This window comes from Mobula birostris, chromosome 29 (genome assembly GCF_030028105.1).
Source record: "Mobula birostris isolate sMobBir1 chromosome 29, sMobBir1.hap1, whole genome shotgun sequence".
Classification (NCBI taxonomy): Eukaryota; Metazoa; Chordata; class Chondrichthyes; order Myliobatiformes; family Myliobatidae; genus Mobula; species Mobula birostris.
In genome coordinates, this window is record NC_092398.1 from 10623018 (window position 1) to 10646839 (window position 23822).

General features: G+C 45.9%; 1 protein-coding gene across 4 annotated transcripts in view; it reads left to right on the top strand.

The window, feature by feature from the left end:
* luzp1 (leucine zipper protein 1) overlaps window positions 1–23822 on the top strand; it is a 198666-nt gene that overhangs the window by 161488 nt on the left and 13356 nt on the right. For all 4 annotated transcript variants that reach the window (XR_011883569.1, XR_011883570.1, XM_072246820.1 and 1 more), the window contains one exon: window positions 10062–10283. Coding sequence is in view for 2 of the 4 variants with exons in the window: in XM_072246820.1 (XP_072102921.1) it covers window positions 10062–10283 (222 nt within the window). In the remaining 2 variants the exon portion in view is untranslated. The remainder of the gene's footprint in view (window positions 1–10061; window positions 10284–23822) is intronic.

The window sequence follows — 23822 nt, forward strand, 5'->3', positions numbered from 1 at the left end:
GTCATTTGTTGCTCCATCCTAAAACCCTTAAATCCTCAGGCTTACTAATCTTCTTGGCGTTATTATAAACCTCTTTAAATGTAGCACTGCCTTTAACCTTTTTTTACTAATCTACAGATGGATAATATTCCTTGTGGGAATTTTACGTGCATTTGTTAAAAAAGTTAAGATAATTGTCAAACTACTGACAAGCTCTTAAATCTAATTTTCCAATCTGCCTTAAGGTTCTGCATGGTAGCGCGGGGTTAGCACAACGGTTTAGAGTACAGGCGACCCGGGTTCAATGCCCACCGCTGCCCGCCAGGCGTGGGTTTCCTCCAGGTGCTCTGGTTTCCTCCCACAGTCCAAACGCGTGCCGGTTAGTAGGTTAATTGGGCATTGTAAACTGTCCTGTGATTAGACTGGGGTGAAATCGAGGGATTGTTTGGCAGCGGGGATTGCAGGACCAGAAGGGCCTGTGTCTCAATAATATTTAAAAATATACAAATAAATAGCTTAGTTTTTAAAGCAACTGGCAAAACTCCAACCACTACAGCTGAGCAGTTTGGAACGCTTTGACCAGTTTGCACTAAAAATGGACTTTATCTTTTGTTGTCAGTGTGTTTTCTTGTGAACTAAATATAATATATATTTATGTTTTTCTTGTAAATGCTGCTTATATGATGCCCTGTGCCTGTGATGCTGCACCTGCACATACTTGCAATTTTGCATATAACAATAAACTTAACTATGACTTTTTACTTTTAATGAATGCACTCTATAACTATTTAAGTTCAGGGGTCTGGTTTCTGATGGATTGTGTCCCTTTCGAGCGTAAGCAAACTTCTTTTCCATCTTGATCACTTTTCCCTGAAAGTATTACTTGCCAGATATGCGGGTGACACTGTGTTAATTGCAAGTACGGAGGAAGAATTACAAAACTTGATGTAACTGTTGAAAAAAGTGCAAAAATGGGTCTATCTATCAATTGCAAAAAGACAGAATGTATGGTGATATCCAAAAAGAAGGAGAATCCTATCTAAATGGGGAAGACATAAAACAATTACAGATTAATTTTGCTATTTAGGAAGCTGGGTGACATCAGATGGCAGGTGCGATATCAGCCAGTGTCGATGGCAAGTGTGAAGGTGGGCTCTTGGTATCTCGTGGCGTGGTAACTCCCTCCTCCAGCAGTAGCCCACAGAACTTGCCCCAAGGGCCCCCTACGTAACCATACACCTAATCCCGAGCCTTGCCAGATCATTCAGCGCAGTCCTTAAGTGGCTTCGCACCGTGAAACAGCAGCAGCAAGTAAATGAAATAAGAGGTTGCCTTGTCAATTTCCAAAGCAAATCCGTTAACTGGCTTCTCGCTCCAAACCAGCAGCGGCAAGTATGAAAAAAGAGGTTACCTTATCAGTTTCCAAAGCAAATTCATTGTGGCTTCACGCTGTGAACCAGCAGTCCATGGAATGTCCTTGGTAAACTTGTCCATTTCTCTGTGTGCATTCCATATTTATAAACTTTTCCTCAAATTTCTTGGGGAATGAATTTTTAATCTGTAGTATATCTCAAATTTTGCTAATTTGCTAACACAAAATGTTGGACTGTGGGAGCTGAAGGATGAACCACAGCGGACCAAAGAGTTTTCCCTGCAGGTGAAGGGGCATATGGTGGTGAGGACAGTGCAAATCTGTGATGGAATATAATTAGATTGAACAAAAACCCAGCAAATGGTGTTCAAGGATGTAGTTTTGAAGCTTCATACAACACTGGGGAAGCATCACTTGGAGTATTGTGAACAGTTTTGGGCCCCTTATCTAAGAAAGGATGTGCTGACGTTGGAGAAGGTTCAAAGGAGATGTAAGAAAATGATTCCTTGGTTGAAAGGCTTGTGATATGAGGAGTGTTTGATGGCTCTGGGCCTGCACTCACTGGAATTCAGAAGAATGAGGGATGACCTCATTGAAGCCTGTCAAATGTTGAAAGGCCTCGATGGAGTGGATGTGGAGAGGATATTTCCTGTGGTGGGGAATCTAAATCCAGAGGACACAGCCTCAGAATAGAGGGGCGTCCTTTTAGAACGGTGAGGAGGAAGTTCTTTAGCCAGTGAGTGGCGAATCTGTGGAATTCATTGTCACAGGCGACTGTGGAGGCCAAGCCACTGGGTATATTTAAGACAGGGTTTGATAGATCTGTGATTAGTGAGGGGTTACGGGGAGAAGGCAGGAGAGTGGGACTGAGAGAGAAATTAGATCAGCCGTGATGAATTGGCAGAGCAGACTCGATGGGCCAGATGGCCTAAATCTGCTCCTGTATTTTGTGGTCTTTATGGTGTTTAAGGTAGGAAAGTGTGAGATCATTCACTTTGGTCAGGGGAATCAAAAGGCACATTGTTATCTAAATGCAGAGTGATGGCAAGTGAGGGAAGTGTTAGAACATAGAACAGTGCAGCACAGACTCAGACCTTTCAGCACACAGTACAGTGCTGTGAACCAGTTAAATTAGCAATCAAATAGCCAACTAAACTTAATCCCTTCTGCACACACAATGTCCACATCTTTCCATTCTCCCTCACATTCATGTGTCTGTTAAGTTTTGTTGTTCCTGCTTGTGTTCTCCTGCTGAACGTCGTGGACAGGCTGTGTTGGCACAATGGAATGTTTGGGCAGCATGGTAGCATGGTGGTTGGCACAACGCTTTACAGTACCGATGACCCGGGTTCAGTTCCCGCTGCTGCCTGTAAGGAGTTTGTACGTTCTCCACGTGACCACGTGGTTTTTCTCCAGGTGCTCCCGTTTCCTCCCTCATCCAAAATCGTACCATTTTATTAGGTTAACTGGTCATTGTAACTTGTCCCGTAATTAGGCTAGGGTTAAATCAGGAGATCGCTGGGCAGTGTGGCTCGAAGGGCTGGAAGGGTCTATTCCACACTGTATCACAATAAATAAATACAAGATAAATCTCGTAGAAGTCCCTAATGTACTTATCTACCCCCTACTACCATTCTACGCACCCACCACATCTTGCAACTCCTTTGAACTCGCCCCTCTCGCCTTATTGCATGCACCACCTGGTTGGCACAGGTTTTCAGAGCCCTACAGGTTGAGGCCTGTTTCCCCACCATTACCCACCGAACTTTTACTTCTTCTCACCTGCCTATTCTCTCTGTGTTCCCACCTCCTCCCCTTTCTTGTACGGTCCACTCTCCTCCCCTTTCAGATTCCTTCCTCTCCAGCCCTTGACCTTTCCCACCCACCTGGCTTCACCTATCACCTTCCAGCTTTCCCCTCCCCCCCCCCCACCTCTTTATTCTGGCATCTTTCCCCTTCCTTCTCAGCCCTGATGAAAGGTCTGAGCCTGAAACGTCAGCTGTTTATTAATTTCCGTAGATGCTGCCTGACCTGCTGAGTTCTTCCAGTATTTTATGTTGTTGCTGCCTCAAAGCTTTTAGAAACATAGAAAACCTACAGCACAATACAGGCCCTTCGACCCACAAAGCTGTGCTGAACATGTCCTTACCTGAGAAATTACCAAGGGTTACCCTTAGACCTCTATTTTTCTGAGCTCTATATACCTGTCCAGCAGTCTCTTAAAAGACCCTATTGTATCCGCCTCCACCACCGTCACCGGCAACCCATTCCACACTCTCACCACTCTCTGCATTAAAAAAAAACTTACCCCTGACATTTCCTCTGTACCTACTTCCAAGCACCTTAAAACTGTGCCCTCTCGTGCTAGCCATTTCCGCCCTGGGGAAAAGCCTCTGACTATCCACATGATCAATGCCTCTTATTATCTTGTACACCTTTTGTTTTCTTTCATTGCACCACTTACCTAATTTAACTTCTGAAAAATACACATATACTTACTGCAATTTGCTATTTTTATTATATATTGTAATGTACTGCTGCATAACAATAAATTTCATGACATATGCTGGTGATATTAATTGTATGCTGATTCTGCCCTCTGATATTCAGCATTTCAACCCTAGGAAACAGAAGCAGATTATGTTCCATATCGTGTGCCACAAGTAATCATAGTCCCATGACCAGGCTCGTTATTGGAAGCGCTTTGTCATTGCTGTCTTCTGGGCAGTGTCTTTACAAGATGGATGACCCCAGCCATTATCAATACTCTACTCTTCAGAGATTGTCTGCCTGGCGTCAGTGGTCGCATAACCAGGACTTGTGATATGCACCATCTGCTCATACGACCATCCACCACCTGCTCCCATGACTTCACATGACCCTGATCGGGGGGCTAAGCTGGTGCTACACCTTGCCCAAGGGTGACCTGCAGGCTAGCGGAGGGGAGGCACGCCTAACACCTTGTTTGGCAGGAGGGTATCTCTACTCCACCACCCAACCACTTTATCTGTGCCCCTCCTAATCTTATGAGCCTCTATGAGAGATGACAAGCGAGTGAAGGGTTCTGGTGCATGATTCACACAATGTTAGCAGGCAGGTCTAACAAGTATTTAAAGCAGCATCCAGGATTTGGCTCTTGTTGTGGAGAGGTGAGAAAGAACAAAAGGGTAGTTTTGTTGTCTTTGTACAGGGTGTTGACGAGCTGATGCCTGCAATACTGTGCACAGTTTCCACCCCTCTGCCTAAAGAAGAACATGGTAGCATTGGAGGCCGTCCAAAGGTGATTCACCAGGCAAATTCCAGGCACAAGAGTGTTGTCCTAACTAGAGGCTTGGTGGCTGTATACCTTGGAGTACTGAAGAATGAGGGGTGGTCTTATTCAAACACATGAGATCCTGGGGGGGTGGTTGACGGGGAGATGTTGACAGTGGGAAAATCTTAACAAGGGGACCGAAGTACAAGATCGGGGATAACCATAAACATATAATTACAGCACGGAAACAGGCCATCTCAGCCCTTCTAGTCCATGCCGAACTCTTACTCTCACCTAGTCCCACCGACCTGCACTCAGCCCATAACCCTCCATTCCTTTCCTGTCCATATATCTATCCAATTTAACTTTTAACGACAACATCGAACCTGCCTCAACCACTTCTGCTGGAAGCTGGTTCCACACAGCTACCACTCTCTGAGTAAAGAAGTTCCCCCTCATGTTACCCCTAAACTTTTGCCCTTTAACTCTCAACTCATGATGGATGGATGGCCATTTAAAACTCAGATGCACAGCAATTTCTCTCAGATTGCGACGAATCGCTGGAATTCTCTGCTGCAGCGGGTGAAGGAGACCAGGTCAACGGCTGTATTTAAGGTGGAGGTAAATAAACAATTGAATGACTGAGGAGTTGGGGCGAGCGTAGATCAGCCGCGATCTGATGGAGTGGTGGGACAGGCTTGTGAGTGGCCAAATGGCCTACTCCTGCTATTTTCTTGGGTTCTTGCATTGCAAGCAATCGGCGGTTTCGAAAGGGATTTCAAAACCCTGCAGATTTTTTTCCTCCGCAGATGTTGCTTGACCTGCTCGGTTTCCTCCTGCAGGTTGCTCGTTGCTCCAAGTACATCCTGAAGCCCACTAGCAACCCTCGCTATCCCTCGCTCCCTTGTCAAAAACTGACTCACCTTGTGCCAGCGCACTGGAAGACCGACACCTTGCCCCACCCGCTGATGACCAAAGGAGTCTCCTGACTCCAGTCCGTCCATTAGATACGATCTTGCCTTAAGCTGCTGGAGTTGGGAAGATGAAAACATTGATCTTATCCTCCTGCGTACATTAGGGACCCCCATCACCCAGGTCACGCCTTGTTCTCCTTGCTACTGTCAAGATGGAGGCACGCACTCAACGAACCAGGAACAGCTTCTTCCCCTCTGCCATCCGATTTCTGAATGGACGTTGAACCCATGAACACTACCTCACTATTTTGTTTTCTATTTTTGCACCACTTATTTAATTTAACTAATATATATTACTGTAATTCAGTGTTTTTCCTCTATTATTAAGTATTGCATTGTACTGCTGCTGCAAAGTTAACAAATTTCACAACATAGGCAGGTGATATTAAACCTGATTCTGATCAGTACAGAACACGCCTTTCAGCCAATGATGTTGTGCTGACTTCCATTGTATTCCAAGATCAACCTAATGCTTCCTGTCCACGTAGCCCTCAATTTTTCTGTCATCCACGTGATTTCTGTCATTTTCTGTCATCTAGGAGTTTCTTAAAGGTCCAGAAAGCGTCTGTCTCTACCATCTTCCCTGACAACACACTCCTCACACCAACCACTCTCTTTGTAAATAAGAAAAACTTAACTCTGACATCCTCTCCTATACTCCACCCCCCCACCACCCCACTCCCGTAAGCCATCTTAAGATTATGCCTCCTCCACAGTTAGGAAGTTTGGCTAGTTACTGCTGCCTTCAAACCTCGCTGCATTGAATCTCAATGCCCTAACCAATGTCTTGCATAGACATACTTTATTAATCCCGGGGGAAATTGGTTTTCATTACAGTTGCTCCATAAATAATAAATAGTAATAAAACCATAAAGAGTTAAAAAGTAATATGTAAATTATGCCAGTAAATTATGAAATAAGTCCAGGACCAGCCTATTGGCTCAGGAAGTCTGACCCTCCAAGAGAGGAGTTGTAAAGTTTGATGGCCACAGGCAGGAATGACTTCCTATGACGCTCAGTGCTGCATCTCGGTGGAATGAGTCTCTGGCTGAATGTACTCCTGTGCCCAGCCAGTACATTATGTAGTGGATGAGAGACATTGACCAAGATGGCATGCAATTTAGACAGCATCCCCTTTTCAGACACCACCGTCAGAGGGTCCAGTTCCATCCCCACAACATCACTGGCCTTACGAATGAGTTTGTTGATTCTGTTGGTGTCCGCCACCCTCAGCCTGCTGCCCCAGCACACAACAGCAAACGTGATCGCCTGGCCACCACAGACTCATAGAACATCTTCAGCATCGTCCAGCAGATGTTAAAGGACCTCAGTCTCCTCAGGAAATAGAGACGTCTCTGACCCTTCTTGTAGACAGCTTCAGTGTTCTTTGACCAGTCCAGTTTATTGTCAATTTGTATCCCCAGGTATTTGTAATCCTCCACCATGTCCACACTGACCTCCTGGATGGAAACAGGGGTCACCGATACCTTAGCTCTCCTCAGGTCTACCACCAGCTCCTTAGTCTTTTTCACATTAAGCTGCAGATAATTCCAAGCTTCTGAAAATATAAGCTGAAGATTAATGAAGTACAGGCTGGGTCATGTTGTCTTGCCAAACTGCAGGAGAGATCTGTACCTGAAATCTGTACAGGAATCCTTTTACATTCCAGAATATGACATAGTTATTGTGAAGAATGTTATGCATTCATGCTTACAGACTCAGGCACTTAAGAACTGGAGAGAAGCATTTAAGTTTGTTTTGAAGTGGGTTCTGTTCGTGATTAAACTTGGTTCTCGTGCAATGTATTTCTGCAGTCCTCTGGCATTCAATATGTCCAGAAGCAAGAAATGGAGCCATCCCTTCCGATGATTTTACAGGGGCCGAGAGTGCTCAGAAATGGCAGGCGGAGCTCGACCCAGAAAGATGTGGAGTGATTCACTTTGGAAGGTTAAGCTTGAAGGCAGAATACAGGGTTAATGGCAGGATCTTAGTGTGGAGGAGTAGAGGGATCTTTGAGCATATCTACATGAAACGCTGTCGTAGGAAAGCAGCATCCATCATCAGAGATCCCCACCACCCAGGCCATGCTCTGTTCTCGCTGCTGCCATCAGGCTCTTCAACAAAAGGGGTAAATTACACTCACTTGCCCCATCATTGAAATGTTCTTACAGCCAATGATCTCACTCTAAGGACTCTTTATGTCATGTTCTTGCTATTTATTTATATTTGCATTTGCACAGTTTGTTGTCTTCTGCACTCTGGTTGATCTTTCATTGATCCTGTTATAGTTACTCTTCTTTGGATTTGCTGAGTATGCCCACAAGAAAATGGATCTCAGGGCTGTATCTGGTGACACACATGTACATTGATAATAAAATTTACTTTGATCTTGAGGTTCAAGCCCTTAGATTCCCCCAAAGTTGAAGTGCAAGTTGAGAAAGTCCATGGTGTGTCGGCCTTCATTATTTGAGGGACTGAGTTCAAGAGCCCTGAGGTTATGTTGCAGCTCTGTAGAACTCTGGTTAGACCACACATGGAAAGTTGTGCTCAGTCTGTTCAACTCCTTATAGGAAAGATGTGGAAACTTTAGAGAGGGTGCAGAGGAGACTTGCCGGAATGCTGCCTCGATTAGAGAGCATGTCTTATGTGCGTAGGTTGAGCAATTAAGGGCTTTTCTCTTTGAAACGAAGGAGGATTAGAGGTGACTTAAAAGAGGTGTGTAGTTATATATCACTTCATATCTTTCTGGATCGAGCTCCGTCTGCCGTTTCTGAGCACTCCCGGCCCTTGTAAAATCATCGGCAGGGATGGCTTCAGTTCTTGCTTCTGGACATATTGAATGCCAGAGGACTGCAGAAATACATTGCACGAGAACCAAGTTTAATCACGAACAGAACCCACTTCCTAGATATAGTTGACAGCTAGTGCCTTTTCCCAGGGTGGAAATAGCTATTACAAGGGAGCATAATTTTGAAGGTGACTGGAGGAAAGTATAGAGGGGATGTCAGAGGTAGGTTTTCTTATGTAAAGAGAGGTGGATGCGTGGAATGCACTACCAGGGGTGGTGGTAGAGCTATATGTATTAGAGATGTTGGAATCGGTTGTTTTTTATACTATAAGATATTAGTTGAATTAATGCTAAGACTAAAATCGTAGCTCTTTAACTGACGTAATTTGTATTTTTAGCAAACTTGCGCATTTTTCAAAGTATGTGGTGGTCCATCTCCACTCACTGATGGAAGACAGCACAGCAGTAACATATACTTTTTCATTTTTAATTGTCTAAATATCAGCACATCATACATGTGTTACAATAGTTTTAATTATGCAGCCTTTTGATTGCATCCTGTTATCTAAGGCATTTGCTGTTATCTTGAGTGCAAAGGGTGATAGATTTTTCAAAGTCGCCATCTTTTCATTGGATCTCTTCAACCTCTGCTTTGCCTCTCAGCTCCGCTCTTAGTTTCACATGCTCTGTATCTTTGTTTAAACTTTAAAACAAACGATCGTGAAGAGTCAAAGTTTCCTGCGCATTCCTGAATTCCTGGAGGAACCCAGGGATCAAAAATTACTGAGATCTAATGGGGAGATTTAAGAGGCTCTTAGATAGGCACGTTAATGAAAGAGAAATGGAGGACGATGTGGGAAGGAAGGCTCAGATTGATTTCAGAGTAGGTTAAGATGTCGACACAACATTCCCACTATTCAGGACATTTACAAAGACAGGTGTGTAAAAAGGGTCTGAAGGATCATTGGAGATACAAGTTACCCCAACCACAAACTGTTCCAGCTGCTAGCATCCAGCAAATGGTACCGCAGCATAAAAGCCAGGACCAACAGGCTCCGGGACAGCTTCCTCCACCAGACCATCAGACTGATTAATTCATGTTGACGCAACTATATTTCTGTGTTGTATTGACTATCCAGTTGTACACATTATAGGCATCCGTTAGTCTCATGAGACCATGGATTTGCACCTTGGAAGGTTTCCAGGGTGCAGGCCTGGGCAAGGTTGTATGGAAGGCCGGCAGTTGCCCATGCTGCAAGTCTCCCCTCTCCACGACACTGATGTTGTCCAAGGGAAGGGCTTTAGGACCCGTACAGCTTGGCACCAGAGCAATGTGTGATTAAGTGCCTTGCTCAAGGACACACACGCTGCCTCAGCCAAGGCTCGAACTAGCGGCCTTCAGATCACTAGATGAATGCCTTAACCATTTGGCCATGCACCAACACCAGTTGTACACAATGTTGATTATAAATTATTATAATTGCACATTGCACATTTGAACGGAGACGTAACGTAAAGATTTTTACTCCATGTATATGAAGGATGTAAGTAATAAAGACAATTCAATTTGATTCGTGAGCCAAACGAGCTGTACTGTGCTATGCTGTTCTATGTTCCAAGGGGGTACCATCCCTCCCTGATAAGCTTCTAAGCTGTCATCAGAAGGCTCATACTAACCGCACTCTCTCTATTCAGTCAGTACAGGACAGCTCAGACCTCCTCTCCGCACTCAACTCCAGCGTGATGTCCAAGAGAAAGGAAGCCGCAAAGCAGATCCTGTCGGATATCGTCACGGAGAGGGCGCCGAGGACCGAGGCCGCGGGCAAGAGGCAATCAGTGAAACTTGAATTGAGGAGGAATGCCGAGAGCAGCCCTACCCAGCAGGGTGGGGCCAGGACAGAAGAGCGGACCACTGTCGTACGTATCCTTGGTGGATCATGAGCTCTGGGGAGAGCAAGGGAATGGGAAACTGCATAGTTGTGATGACTGTTGGAATGATGCTCAAAGTACATAGCACAAGGTCCAACTTACAGCAACTGTTAAGACAATGTATTTCATTGGCATGATCAGTTGACTATGGGGAGGACTTGAGTATTAATGTCTTGATAGAAATATACAAAATTATCAGGGGTATAGATAGGTAAATGCGTGCAGGCTCTTTACCCTGAGACCATAAGATATAGGAGCAGAATTAGGCCATTTGGCCCATCGAGTCTGCTCCACCATTTCATCATAGCTGATCCACTTTTTCTCTCAGCCCCAATCTCTTCATATCCTGACCGAATCAAGAATCTATCAACCTCTGTCTTAAATATACATAAAGACTTGGCCTCCACAGCTGTCTGTGGCAATGAATTCTTCAAATTCACCACTCTCTGGTTGAAGAAATTTCTCCTCATCTCCATTTTTAAAGAGAGCCCCACTATTCTGAGGCTGTGTCTTATGGTCCAAGACCCTCTCACCATTGGAAGCATCCTCTCCAAATCAACTCTATCTAGACCTTTCACCGTTCGATAGATTTCAATTAGGTCATCCCTCATTCTTCTGAATTCTGAAGCAAAGAGTGGGAATAAACGGGACCTTTTCAGAATGGCAGGCAGTGACTAGTGGGGTACCGCAAGGCTCAGTGCTGGGACCCCAGTTGTTTACAATATATATATTAATGACTTGGATGAGGGAATTAAATGCAGCATCTCCAAGTTTGCGGATGACACGAAGCTGGGCAGCAGTGTTAGCTGTGAGGAGGATGCTAAGAGGATGCAGAGTGACTTGGATAGGTTGGGTGAGTGGGCAAATTCATGGCAGATGCAACTTAATGTGGATAAATGTGAAGTTATCCACTTAGGTGGCAAAAATAGGAAAACAGATTATTACCTGAATGGTGGCCGATTAGGAAAAGGGGAGGTGCAACGAGACCTGGGTGTCATTATACACCAGTCATTGAAAGTGGGCATGCAGGTACAGCAGGCGGTGAAAAAGGCAAATGGTATGCTGGCATTTATAGCGAGAGGATTCGAGTACAGGAGCAGGGAGGTACTACTGCAGTTGTACAAGGCCTTGGTGAGACCACACCTGGAGGATTGTGTGCAGTTTTGGTCCCCTAATCTGAGGAAAGACATTCTTGCCATAGAGGGAGTACAAAGAAGGTTCACCAGATTGATTCCTGGGATGGCAGGACTTTCATATGAAAAAAGACTGGATGAACTGGGCTTGTACTCGTTGGAATTTAGAAGATTGAGGGGGGATCTGATTGAAACGTATAAGATCCTAAAGGGATTGGACAGGCTAGATGCAGGAAGATTGTTCCCGATGTTGGGGAAGTCCAGAACGAGGGGTCACAGTTTGAGGATAAAGGGGAAGCCTTTTAGGACCGAGATTAGGAAAAACTTCTTCACACAGAGAGTGGTGAATCTGTGGAATTCTCTGCCACAGGAAACAGTTGAGGCCAGTTCATTGGCTATATTTAAGAGGGAGTTAGATATGGCCCTTGTGGCTACGGGGATCAGGGGGTATGGAGGGAGGGCTGGTGCAGGGTTCTGAGTTGGATGATCAGCCATGATCATAATAAATGGCGGTACAGGCTCAAAGGGCCGAATGGCCTACTCCTGCCCCTATTTTCTATGTTTCTATGAATACAGACCCAAAGCCAAAGAAAATACTCTTCATATGACGAGGTGTTCAATCCTGGAATCATTTTCACGAACCCCCTTTGAACTCTCCCCAGTGTCAGCACAGGTTGGGTGAAACTAGAGCTAGAGTTCATGGGTTAAGGGTGAACGGTAAAATATTTGAGGGGGAAACTTCTTTACTCAGAGGGCACAAGCTGACAGCGGAAGTGATGGATTGCAACATCTAAGAGAAATTTCATTAAGTGCACGGATGAGAGGGGTATGGACGGTAGGTGGAAGGAACAGTTCAGCATGCACCAGATGGGCAAAAGGGGCTGTTTCTGTGCTTCAATGCTCTATGATATATAGAGTGCCTATAAAAGGTATTCACCCCCGCCCCCTTCCAGAAGTTTTCATGTTTTATTGTTTTACAACATTGAATCACAGTGGATTTAATCTGGCTTTTTTTTTTGGCACTGATCAACAGAAAAAGACTCTGTCAAAGTGAAAGCAGACCTCTACAAAGAGATCTAAATTAATTGCAAATATAAAACACAAAATAATTGATTGCATAAGCATTCATCCCCCGCCCCTAATATGACACACCAAATCGTCACTGGTGTAGCCAATTGGTTTTAGAAGTCACATTCTTCGTTAAATGTGTGCAGTCAAGGTGTTTCAATTGATTGTAGTAAAAATACACCTGTATCTGGAAGGTCCAACTGCTGGCGAGTTAGTATCCTGGCAAAAGCTCCACCATGAAGACAAAAGAACACTCCAAACAGGAGATAGATATAAGAAAATTTCCAGGTCACTGAATATCCCTTGGAGTACAGTTAAGTCAAGCATCAAGAAATGTATGGCACAGCAGTAAATCTGCCTGGAGCTGGCCGTCCTCAAAAACGGAGTGACTGTGCAAGAAGGGGACTAGTGAGGGAGGCCACCAAGAGACCTATGACAACTCTGGAGGAGCTACGATCTTCAGTGGCTGAGATGGGCGGGACTGTGCATACGACTGTTGCCCGAATGCTTCATGGGAGAGTGGCAAAGGGAAGACCACTGTTGGAAATAAAACACTCATGAAACCTAGGCTAGTTTGCCAGAAGGCAAGTAGGAGACTCTGAAGTCCGCTGAAAGAAGGTCCTATGCTCTGATGAAACCAAAATTGAGCTTTTTGGCCATCAGACTAAACATTATGTTTGGCATAAGCCTAACACCACACATCGTCAAAAACACAACCATCCCTACCGTGAAGCATGGTGGTAGCTGCACCGTGCTGTGGGGATGCTTCATTGCAGAAGACCCTGGAAGGCTTGTGAAGGTAGAGGGTAAAATGAATGCAGCAAAATACAGGGAAATCCTGGAGGAAAACCTGATGCAGTCTGCGAGATAACTGCAAATTGGGAGAAGATTTGTTTTCCAGCAAGACAATGACCCCAAGCATAAAGCCAAAGTTACACAGGAATGGCTTAAAAACAACAAAATTATTGCCCTGGAGTGGCCAAGTCAGAACCTCAATCCAATTGAGAATTTGTGGCTGGACTTGAAAAGGGTTGTTCACTCACAGTCCCCATACAGTCTGACAGAGCTTGAACAATCTTGTAATGAAGAATGGGGAAAAATTGCAGTGTCCAGATGTGCAAAGCTGATAGAGACGTATCTACACAGACTCGAGGCTCTAATTGCTGCAAAAGGTGCATACTATATACTGACTTGAATGGGGCAAATATTTATGCAATCAATTATTTTGTTTTGTATTTCTAATTAATTTAGATCACTTTGTTAGAGATCTGTTTTCATTTTGACTCAAGAATTGTTGAGCTGTTGATCCGTTGATCAGTGTCCAAAGAAAAACTCAAATTAAATCCACTGTGATTCAATAAATCATGAAGACTTTTAAGGCAGGTGAATACTTTTTAGAGGCAGTGTACTTGTTAGTGTAAGAAAAAATCCCCAAACGTCTACCTAGAATGGCATGCCTGTGATACGAGCAGAGATTGAGTAAACAAGCCTTTGTTCTGCAAAATTTAGCAGAAAGGGTAATGATCTCATTATAATGTCCAGAATTCTTCACGGGTGCCACAGGGTAGTTACAGGGAAAATGCCTTGGCTGGCGAGTTTAGAACAAGGAGTCGTAGGTTCAAAACACGGTTAGGAGATGCAAGATTCAACGAATAACTCAAAGAAGTTGTTAATCTTGGAAGATCCTACGCTGGAGGTATAGTCACCGAATCCACTAAAATCTGAGATCAGTAAGGTTTTTGAAGATTGGAGGAAATAAGGGACTTGGTCCATAAGACATAGAAGCAGAATTTGGCCACTCAGCCCATCAAGTCTGTTCTGCCATTTGATGGTGGTTGATTTATTTTCCCACTCAACCCCATTCTCCTGCCTTCTCCCTGTAACCTTTGATACTCTTACTAATCAAGAACCTATCAACCGTCACTTTAAATACACCCAATGACTGAGGGCGGTGAATCGGTGGAATTCATTGCGGCAGATGGCTGTGGGTGCCCTGCTCCAGTTTCTGATGTTCGTAGGCATTCACTTACTGTTTGTGGGCTCAGTGGCAATGCCAAACTACGAGGTTTACAGGCAGTGGCGGGAGCGCTGTGCTGACCACTACCATGCCGCCCTTAAACACTGACCTTCAATTACAGAGCCAATTCTACTTAGCACTTCAGCTTGAAGCAGAGAGATGCACACAAAATGCTGGAGGAACTTAGCAAGTTAAGTGGCATTTCTGAAGGGACTTTCAGTTAGGAAATTCATTATTGAAGCATTGCATGTCCATCATAACACCTTAAGATATTGGAGCAGAATTTGACTCATCGAGTCTGCTCCACTATTTCATCATGGCTGATCCAATTTTCCTCTCAGCCCCAACCTCCTGCCTTCTCCCTGTATCCCTCCATGCCCTGACCAATCAAGAATCTATCAACCTGTGCCTTAAGTATACCCAGTGACTTGGCCTCCACAGCCGTCTGTGGCAAAAAATTCCAACGATTCTCCACTCTCTGGCTGAAGATATTCCTCCTCATCTCTCATGTTCTAAGTGGACATCCCTCTATTCTGAGGCTGTATCATCTGGTCTTAGACTTCCCCACAATAACAAACATCCTCTCCACATCCACTCCATCGAGGCCATCTGGTAGTGCTGCTGCTTCCCCCCCACTCCAGTGGCCCAGGGTCCATCCTGTCATGCACTGCTGTCTGTGTGGAGTTCGCACGTTCTCCCTGTGGCTGCATGGGTCTCCTCTGGGCTGTGGGTGCTCTTATTTCCACCTACATCTTGAGAACGGGTGTGTTGGTGGGTTAACTGGCCACTGTAAGTTGCTCCCCTCGTGTAGGTGGACGGTCGAAGAATTAATTGGAGTTGATGGCGTTGCAAGTAATAGAGTACAGAACCGAGTCCTTTGGCCCACCTTGTCCATGCAGATCTGATAATCTGCCACCTCTCATTGGCCTGCAACTGGACCATAGGTCTGCATTCCCTATCCAATCCTTTTACCTATCCAAACTTTCCTTTAATGTTGCAATCAAACCTGCATTCACCACTTCCCACTGACAGCTTGTTCCACACTCTCACCACCCTCTCAGGGAAGGCGTTTTCCCTCAGGTTCCACTTAAGTGTTTCACCTTTCCCCCTTAACCCATTACTTCTAGTTGTTGTCCCACCCAACCTCTGTGGGAATAGCCTGTTTGCATTTACCCTGTCTGTTTGTTCATTTGTTATGTGTCATTTCATATGACGTGAGTGACCGTGGTATTTCCATGATTACTCTTGGCAAACTTTTCTACAGAAATGGTTTGCCACTGCCGCCTTCTGGTCAGTGTCTTTACAAGACGGGTGACCGCAGCCAGTATCAATACTCTTCAGAGATTGTCTGCCTGGCATCAGTGGTCGCACAATCAGGACTTGTGATATACACCAGCTGCTCATACAACCATCCACCAGCTGCTCCCATGGCTTTTCATGTCCCTGGTCGGGGGTGGTGGGGGTGCTACACCTTGCCCAAGGGTGACCTGCAGGCTAGCAGAGGGAAAGAGCACCTTACACCTTCTTTGGTAGAGACATATCTCCATCCCACCACCCATATCTTATCTAAATCCCTCATAGTTTTATATACCTACATCAAATCTCCCCTCATTCTGCTGCACTCCAGGGGGGAAAAAAGTCTTATACTATTCAACCTTTCCCCAAGCCTCAGATCCTCAAGTCCCAGTAGCATCCTTGTAATTTCCTCTGTACTCTTTCAATCTTATTTACATCTTTCCTGCAGGTAGATGACCAGAACTAAACACAATTCTCCAAATTTGGCCTTACCAATCAATGTTTTATAGAACTTCAACATAACATCCCATCTCCTGTACTCAATGCTTTGATTTATGAAGGCCAATGTGCCTAAAGATCTCTTTGTGATCCTATCTACTGGTGATGCCACTTACAAAGAATTCTGGATCTGTATTCCCAGATCCCTTTGTTCTACCGCACTAGGGATAGTATGCAGGGAAAATAAGTGAGTGAATGGGATTGATAGGATAGACGTAATGGGCCAAATGGTCTTCTTCGTTGTCATAAAAAAAGGTGGGAAGTATGAAGAGGCAGGTGCCGTGGGCCAGTGAATGCACAGCAAGATTCCACAAACAACCTCCTGGTTAGAACCTGCTGCTGCTCTTCGCTCGAATATTCTAGTTGGGGAGTTGAACAGATACGTAAGAGGGTGGATGGTAGCTTCGGTTTTCATTCAAAGAGTGGAACTTCAGACAGTAGGGTCATAGTCATACAACACAGAATGAGGACCTTCAGCCTGTCTCGTCCTTGCCCACCGAGATTCCCACTGAAGCTAGTCCCATATTCCTCTAGACCAGGGGTTCCCAACCTTTTATATGCCATGGAACTCCTACCATTAACCAGGGGTCCGTGGACTCCCAAGTTGGGAATCCCTGTTCATGTACCTGTCCATGTGCTTTCTAAATGTTGTCAATCGACCTGCCTCAACCCCTTCTGGCAGCTCGTTCCATATATGCCTCCTCCCTCACCTCCATCCAGGGCCCCAAACAGTCCTCCCAGGTGAGGCAACACTCCACGTGGGAATCTGCTGGGGTCGCCTATCATGTCCGGTGCCCCCGATGCGGCCTCTAGATCGGTGAGACACATCGTAAATTGGAGGACCACCTCATCGAGCATCTCCGCACCATCCGCCATAAGCGGGACTTCCCAGCGGCCGGGCTTTTTAATTCCCATCTCATTTCCGTTCCGAAGTGTCGATCCACGGCCTCCTTTTGTGCCAAGATGAGGCCATCCTCAGGGTGGAGGAGCAACACCTTATGTTCCGTCTGGGTAGCCTCCAACCTGATGGCATGGATGTCAAATTCTCCTTCTGGTGAACAAATTTACCCCCCTCCAGCCCCACCACTTCCTCTTTTCCTCTCTCTGACCTTTTACTCTTTCTCACCTCCCCCAGGCTCCCCTCTTCCTTCCCTTTCTCCAATGGTCCACTCTCCCCTCCTATCAAATTCTTTCTTCTCCAGCCCTTGACCTTTCCCACCCAATTGCCTTCACCTTTCATCGTCCAGCTAGCCTCCTTCCCCTCCCCCTTACCTTTTTATTTTGGCATCTCAGGCTTCCCTTTTCAAGGGTCTCAGCCGAAATGTCGACTGTTTATTAATTTCCATAGATGCTGCCTGACCTGCTGAGCTCTCCCAGCATTTTGTGTGTTTGTGTTGCTTTGGACTTACTGCATCTGCAGACCTTCTCATGTTTCATTCCATATACCGACCAATCTTTGGGTGAAAATGCTGCCCCTCAATTGTCTACTAAATCTCTCCCCTTTCACCTTAAATCTATGCCCTCTAGTTCCGGATTCCCAGGAAAAAGATGACGCACATTCCCCTATCTACATCCTTCATAATTTTATACACGTCCATAAAATCTCCTTCAGTCTCTTATACTCCAATGAAAAAGTCCCAACTCCTTCAACCTCTCTCTATAATGTAGTTCTGCAACTATTAAAAAGGCATCAGTTAGTCTTGCGAGACCATGGATCTGCACCTGAAAAGTCTTCACTCTCCAGGGCGCAGGCCTGGGCAAGGTTGTATGGAAGACCGGCAGTTGCCCATGCTGCAAGTCTCCCCTCTCCACGACACCAGTGAAGGCGAAGGGCATTAGGACCCATACAGCTTGGCACCAGTGTCGCCGCAGAGCAATGTGTGATTAAGTGCCTTGCTCAAGGACACAACACGTTCTCTCGGCTGGGACTCGAACTCACGACCTTCAGATCGCTAGTCGAATGCCTTAACCACTTGGCCACGTGCCCACACAGTTCCTGCAACAATCCTTGAAAATCTCCACTGCCCTCTTTCCAGACCGGTGTCAAATTTCCTTCAGCAAGGCAGCCAAAACTGAATGCAATATTCGAAATGCAACCTCACCAATTACTTGTACAACTGCAATATAACGTCCCAACTTCTATACCTAATGCCTTGGCTGATGATGGCCAGAATGCCAAAAGCATCCTTCACCAAAGTTCAATGTAAATGTTATTATCAAAGTACATATATGTCTCCCTGCACAACCTTGAGATTCATTTTCGTGATTATTTATTTATTTATTTATTTATTTATTGAGCTACAGAACTGAATTGGCCTAACAAGCCACACCACCCAGCAATCCCCCAATTTAATCCCAGCCTAATCACAGGACAATTTACAATGACCAATTAACCTGCCAACCGGTACGTTTTTGGGCTGTGGGTGGAAATCAGAGCACCCGGAGGAAACTCCTTACATTCAGCAGTGAGAATTGAACCCGGGTCACCTGTACTGTTTAAAAGCGCAAACACGAGGAATTCTGCAGATGCTGGAATTTCAAGCAACACACATCAAAGTTGCTGGTGAACGCAGCAGGCCAGGCAGCATCTCTAGGAAGAGGTACAGTCGACGTTTCGGGCCGAGACCCTTCATCAGGACTAACTGAAAGAAGAGCTAGTAAGAGATTTGAAAGTGGGAGGGGGAGAGGGAGATCCCAAATGATAGGAGAAGACAGGAGGGGGAGGGGTGGAGCCAAGAGCTGGACAGTTGATTGGCAAAGGGGATATGAGAGGATCATGGGACACGAGGCCCAGGGAGAAAGAAAAGGGGGAGGGACTTTCAAATCTCTTACTTAGCTCTTCTTTCAGTTAGTCCTGACGAAGAGTCTCGGCCCGAAACGTCGACTGTACCTCTTCCTAGAGATGCTGCCTGGCCTGCTGCGTTCACCAGCAACTTTTATGTGTGTCACCTGTACTGTAAGGTATTGTGCTAACCACTACACTACCATACTGTACCATACTCAACAAATCTATTGAATGATAACTCTCACAGAATCAATGAAAGACCACCCAACTAGGGCGATCAACCAGAGTGCAAAAGAAAACAAACTGCAAATACAAAAATAAGTAGATAGATAGATAAATAAATAAGCAAGCAACAAATATCAAGAACATGAGATGAACAGTCCTTGAAAGTAAGTCCATTGGTTGTGGGAGCCTTTCAGTGATGGGGCGAGTGAAGTTGTCCACTTTGTTTCAAGAGCCTGATGGTTGAGGGTAGTAACTGACTTCCCTGTCCACCTGCAATATCGCCTCCTGGGAATCATGTACTTGTACTCTTAGGTGCCTCAATTATACATTTCCCAGGGCCCGATCATTTTCTGTAAAAGCCCTACCCTCGTTTGTCCTCCCAAAGTGCAACACCTGGCCCTTATCTGGATCAAACTCCACCTGGCATTCCTCGGCCCACCACCATACAACACTATCACATTTCTGTGGTTGCCAGGGACAGTCTCAAGCTTGCCTGGTATTTCTGTGGCTTTCACGGGGAGGTTAAATAGCATTCATTCCAATCAGTTCTGCTCTGTAAAGGCTTTAGCAAGACAATTCACCTCTTTAACACCCTATGATCCTGTGATTTATTTCCTAGATTGTTTACAGCTGTGCTCTGGGTATCAACCTTTAAGTAATAGAACAGGAGTCGCTGATCTGGCATCCATGGATCCCTTGCTTAGTGGTATTACTTACTTACTGACCGTTATGCCACTGGCATTTTGAGCAGCAATGAACATACTCCATCTCTGGCAGTGCTCAGGGCTTCCTCCATCTTGTCAGTTTTCATTACTCTCAGTCTCCCGGGTGGAGACTCAGGAATATCGCCGCACTCAGCTGTAGAAGGATTCTTTATTGCTGTTTCTGTAACAATTTTGTTTGGCCGGTCAGGGTTGTCAGCCCTGAGCTAAACCCCTGAACCTGGAGGTCCAGTTGACCACTCTTGGTCTGACCTCTACCCTTTGACCTGTTTGGCATGGATGACCCTACCAAGAGCCAAAGAGAGAAACTTGGGTTGTTTTCTCTGGAGTGGCACGGGCGGAAAGGAGATCCGATAGAGGTTTATAAGATTATGAGAGACACAGATAGTATCTGTTTCCCAGGGTTGAAATATCTAACACCAGAGGGCATGCATTGAAGGTGAAAGGGGGATGTGAGGGGTAAGTTCTTTACTCAGAGGCTGATGGATGCCTGGAATGTGCTGCCTGGTGTGGTAGTAGAGGCAAATATATTAGAGGTTTTTAAGAGACATTTGGATAGGCACATGGATGTGAGGAAGCTGGAGGGCTATGGCGTAGGTAGGAGGGATTTGCGTTTGGGTATTTTTGATTTGCTTTTAGCTGATTCAGCACAATATTGTGCCCCAAATGGCCTGTTCCTGTGTGGTACTGTTCTATGTTCTATAAGGCCCTGATTCCAGCCAGCATAGTTCTCTGGGTCATTGAGGGACGCAAGCCCTGAAACCCAGCAACAAGGTTGTGGTCCTCTTAGAGGTTAATGGTTTTGGTCCATGGCACAAAAAAGGCTCCGGATAATCCTGGAGAATTGGCATTCTTCCTCTCCTATGAGGGCACGGTCACGTTGTTGGAACAGAAGTATGGTGGTGATTAGTAATGAAAGCCATTAACAACAGTACAGGTAAATGCTAAACAGGGCCTAGTCAGAAAAGGCTTAACAGCAAACGAAGGGGGTTAAATGTGATTATCTACAATATAAGACATATAAACAAGCTACATATAAGACATATAAACAAGAGTACAGGAAGATATTGGAGGTTTAGAAATATGCTTACAATTACTCAAATCCCTTGATCATGTTTCTGCCATGCAACATGCACTTCTCTGTTATTTTCTATTTAACCGCAAAATGCTCTGTATTGAAACAGTTGCCCAGCAACAGACATGGCCACTTAATACATTGGAGCTCTCCGTGTATAACGGTTCAGGTACAGAGCACTGCGTGTGACTGGAAATCCTCACGAATGCTATTTGAGGAATGTGTGCTATGCGTTACCGGGTGCAGTGGATGCACAATTGGTCACATCTGTGCAAAGCCTCTCTTTCCATCATGCCTGCCCTGATACTCTTTTTTTTGTTAAAAACCACACCTTGGAAGTGTTTTATCAAGCTGTGTATAATCGAACACATGATGAGCGATTAACCATTGAGCCGTGTTCTGAATCTAGCTGAAAAGTTAGAACAAAATACAAGAGGGATTGATTTTTTTTCAGCAGGAGTTTTGCAGATAGAGCGCGACAGAACAGAAAAAGGCTCTTCAGCCCATCTAATCTATGCCAAACCATTTAAACTACCTAGTCCTCCTGCACCCAGACCATAGTCCTCCACATGCCTCCCAGCCATACACTTAACCAATCTGTCTTTATTAATTTATTGAGATGCACTGTGGAATAGGCCCTTACGGCCCTTTGAGCCACGTTGCCCCATAATTGCTGATTTAACCGTAGCCTAATCATGAGACAATTTACAATGACCAATTAACCTGCCAACTGGTGCGTCTTCAGAACTGTGGGAGGAAACCGGAGTACCCGGAGGAAACCCACGCGGTCACGGGGAGAACGTGCAAACTCCTTACAGGCAGCAGCGGGAATTGAACCTGGGTCGCTGGTGCTGTGAAGCTTCGTGCTGACCACTATGCTACTGTGCCTCCCTGAAGTGTTGAAATTGGACCCCCGTCCACCATTTCCAGTAGCAGCTCTTTCACATTCTCACCGCACTCTTGAGTGGATAAGCTTCCCCTCACATTCCCCTTAAACGTTTCACCGTTCACCCTTAACCTATGACCTCCAGTTCTAGTCTCACCCCAACCTCAGTGAGAAAAGCCTGTGTGTATTTTACCCCACCTATAGCCCTCATAGTTTTGTTTACCTCTATCAATCTTCCCTCAGTCTCCTACGCTCCTTTTGGTGAGGCAATGCCATCAGACAGATGGGAGGGACTGTGAAGGGTTTTGAACGGCTTTTAACACTTCATCTGACATTATCGGGTGGGGGGGATCTCCCAGAGGCGGAGAAAGGCATCTTCGACCCCCAGCAGTGGAAGCAATACAGCCCAGGATAGTTAGTGGTCAGATCGCACAGGGATGGGTGAACTCTCCAAAATATGTTGAGCCTCACGGCTGGTGCTCTGACCTATTGGTGGCTGAGAAATTTCTTCCCTGATGAAATTTATTTTTCACACATATATCGAAACATGCAGTGAACTGCACGCTTTGTATTTACAATGCAGTGTGAATTGGGGACCAGATAGCAGCAAGATTTTAGGCCAATCATTTACTACTGAGTTAAACAGAAATTTCCTCTTGCAGATGGAGGTGATCTGTGGAACTCTGAGCCCTGGGGGGTTGTGGAGGCTCGACGTTAGGACTGTTTAAAGACCAAGTAGATATGTTTTTGAAAGTTTGGGGGACTGAAAGCTGTGGGGAACTGGCCCAGACAAGGAGCTGAGTTTTGCAGCTGATCAGCCATGAGTATAATTGATGGTGGGACAGGTTTGAGGGGCCGAGTGGCCTTCTGCTCCTATTTTCTTATGTTCCCATTACAAATGTGCCTTCTAAGCTTGGGGCTGCATTGGGAGCACCCTACCTTCTGAGTCAGAAGGCTGTGGTTTCAAATCCCACGCCTGAGACTCACAAATGAGAGCTGAGGCTGATGTGGTACCAAATTAATGAGCCCTTCTCAGGCATCCTCTGGGGAAGGAGAAGAAAGGCTCTAACACTTTGGGTCGAAGACTTTATCTGCTGCCTCGCATCTGACCAGACCTGTGAATGTGATGGATCCAGCTATGTTGGTCGGTCACACACACACACACACACACACACACACACACACACACACACACACACACACACACACACACACGCACGCACTCTCTCTCACACTCTGTCTCCCCCCTCTCCCTCACCCTCACCCCCCTCTCCCCCCTCTCCCCCTCTCCCCTTCTCCCCTCTCCCCCCTCATCTGCTGTTGCAGAGGAAGGTATATTTGTGACCATCTCTCTCTCTCTCCCCCTCTCCCTCCCTCCCTCTCTCCCTCTGCACCCGGAGGAGGGTGTCTCTGTGTGACAGTCTCTCTCTCCCTCTCTCTGCTGCTTCTGGAGAAAGATTTCTGTGTGATGGTCTCTTTATCTCTCTCGTCCACTGCACCTGGAGGAAGGTGTCTGTGTGTATGATGGTCTGTGTGTGTCTGTCTGTCTCTTCCCCTCTCCCCTCTCCCCTCTCCCCTCTCCCCTCTCCCCTCTCCCCTCTCCCCTCTCCCCTCTCCCCTCTCCCCTCTCCCCTCTCCCCTCTCCCCTCTCCCCTCTCCCCTCTCCCCTCTCCCCTCTCCCCTCTCCCCTCTCCCCTCTCCCCTCTCCCCTCTCCCCTCTCCCCTTCTCTCTCTCTATCCCTCTCTTTGCTGAACCCAGAGGAAGGTGTCTGTCTCTGTGTGACGGTCTCTCTCTATCCCTCTCTCTGCTGAACCCAGAGGA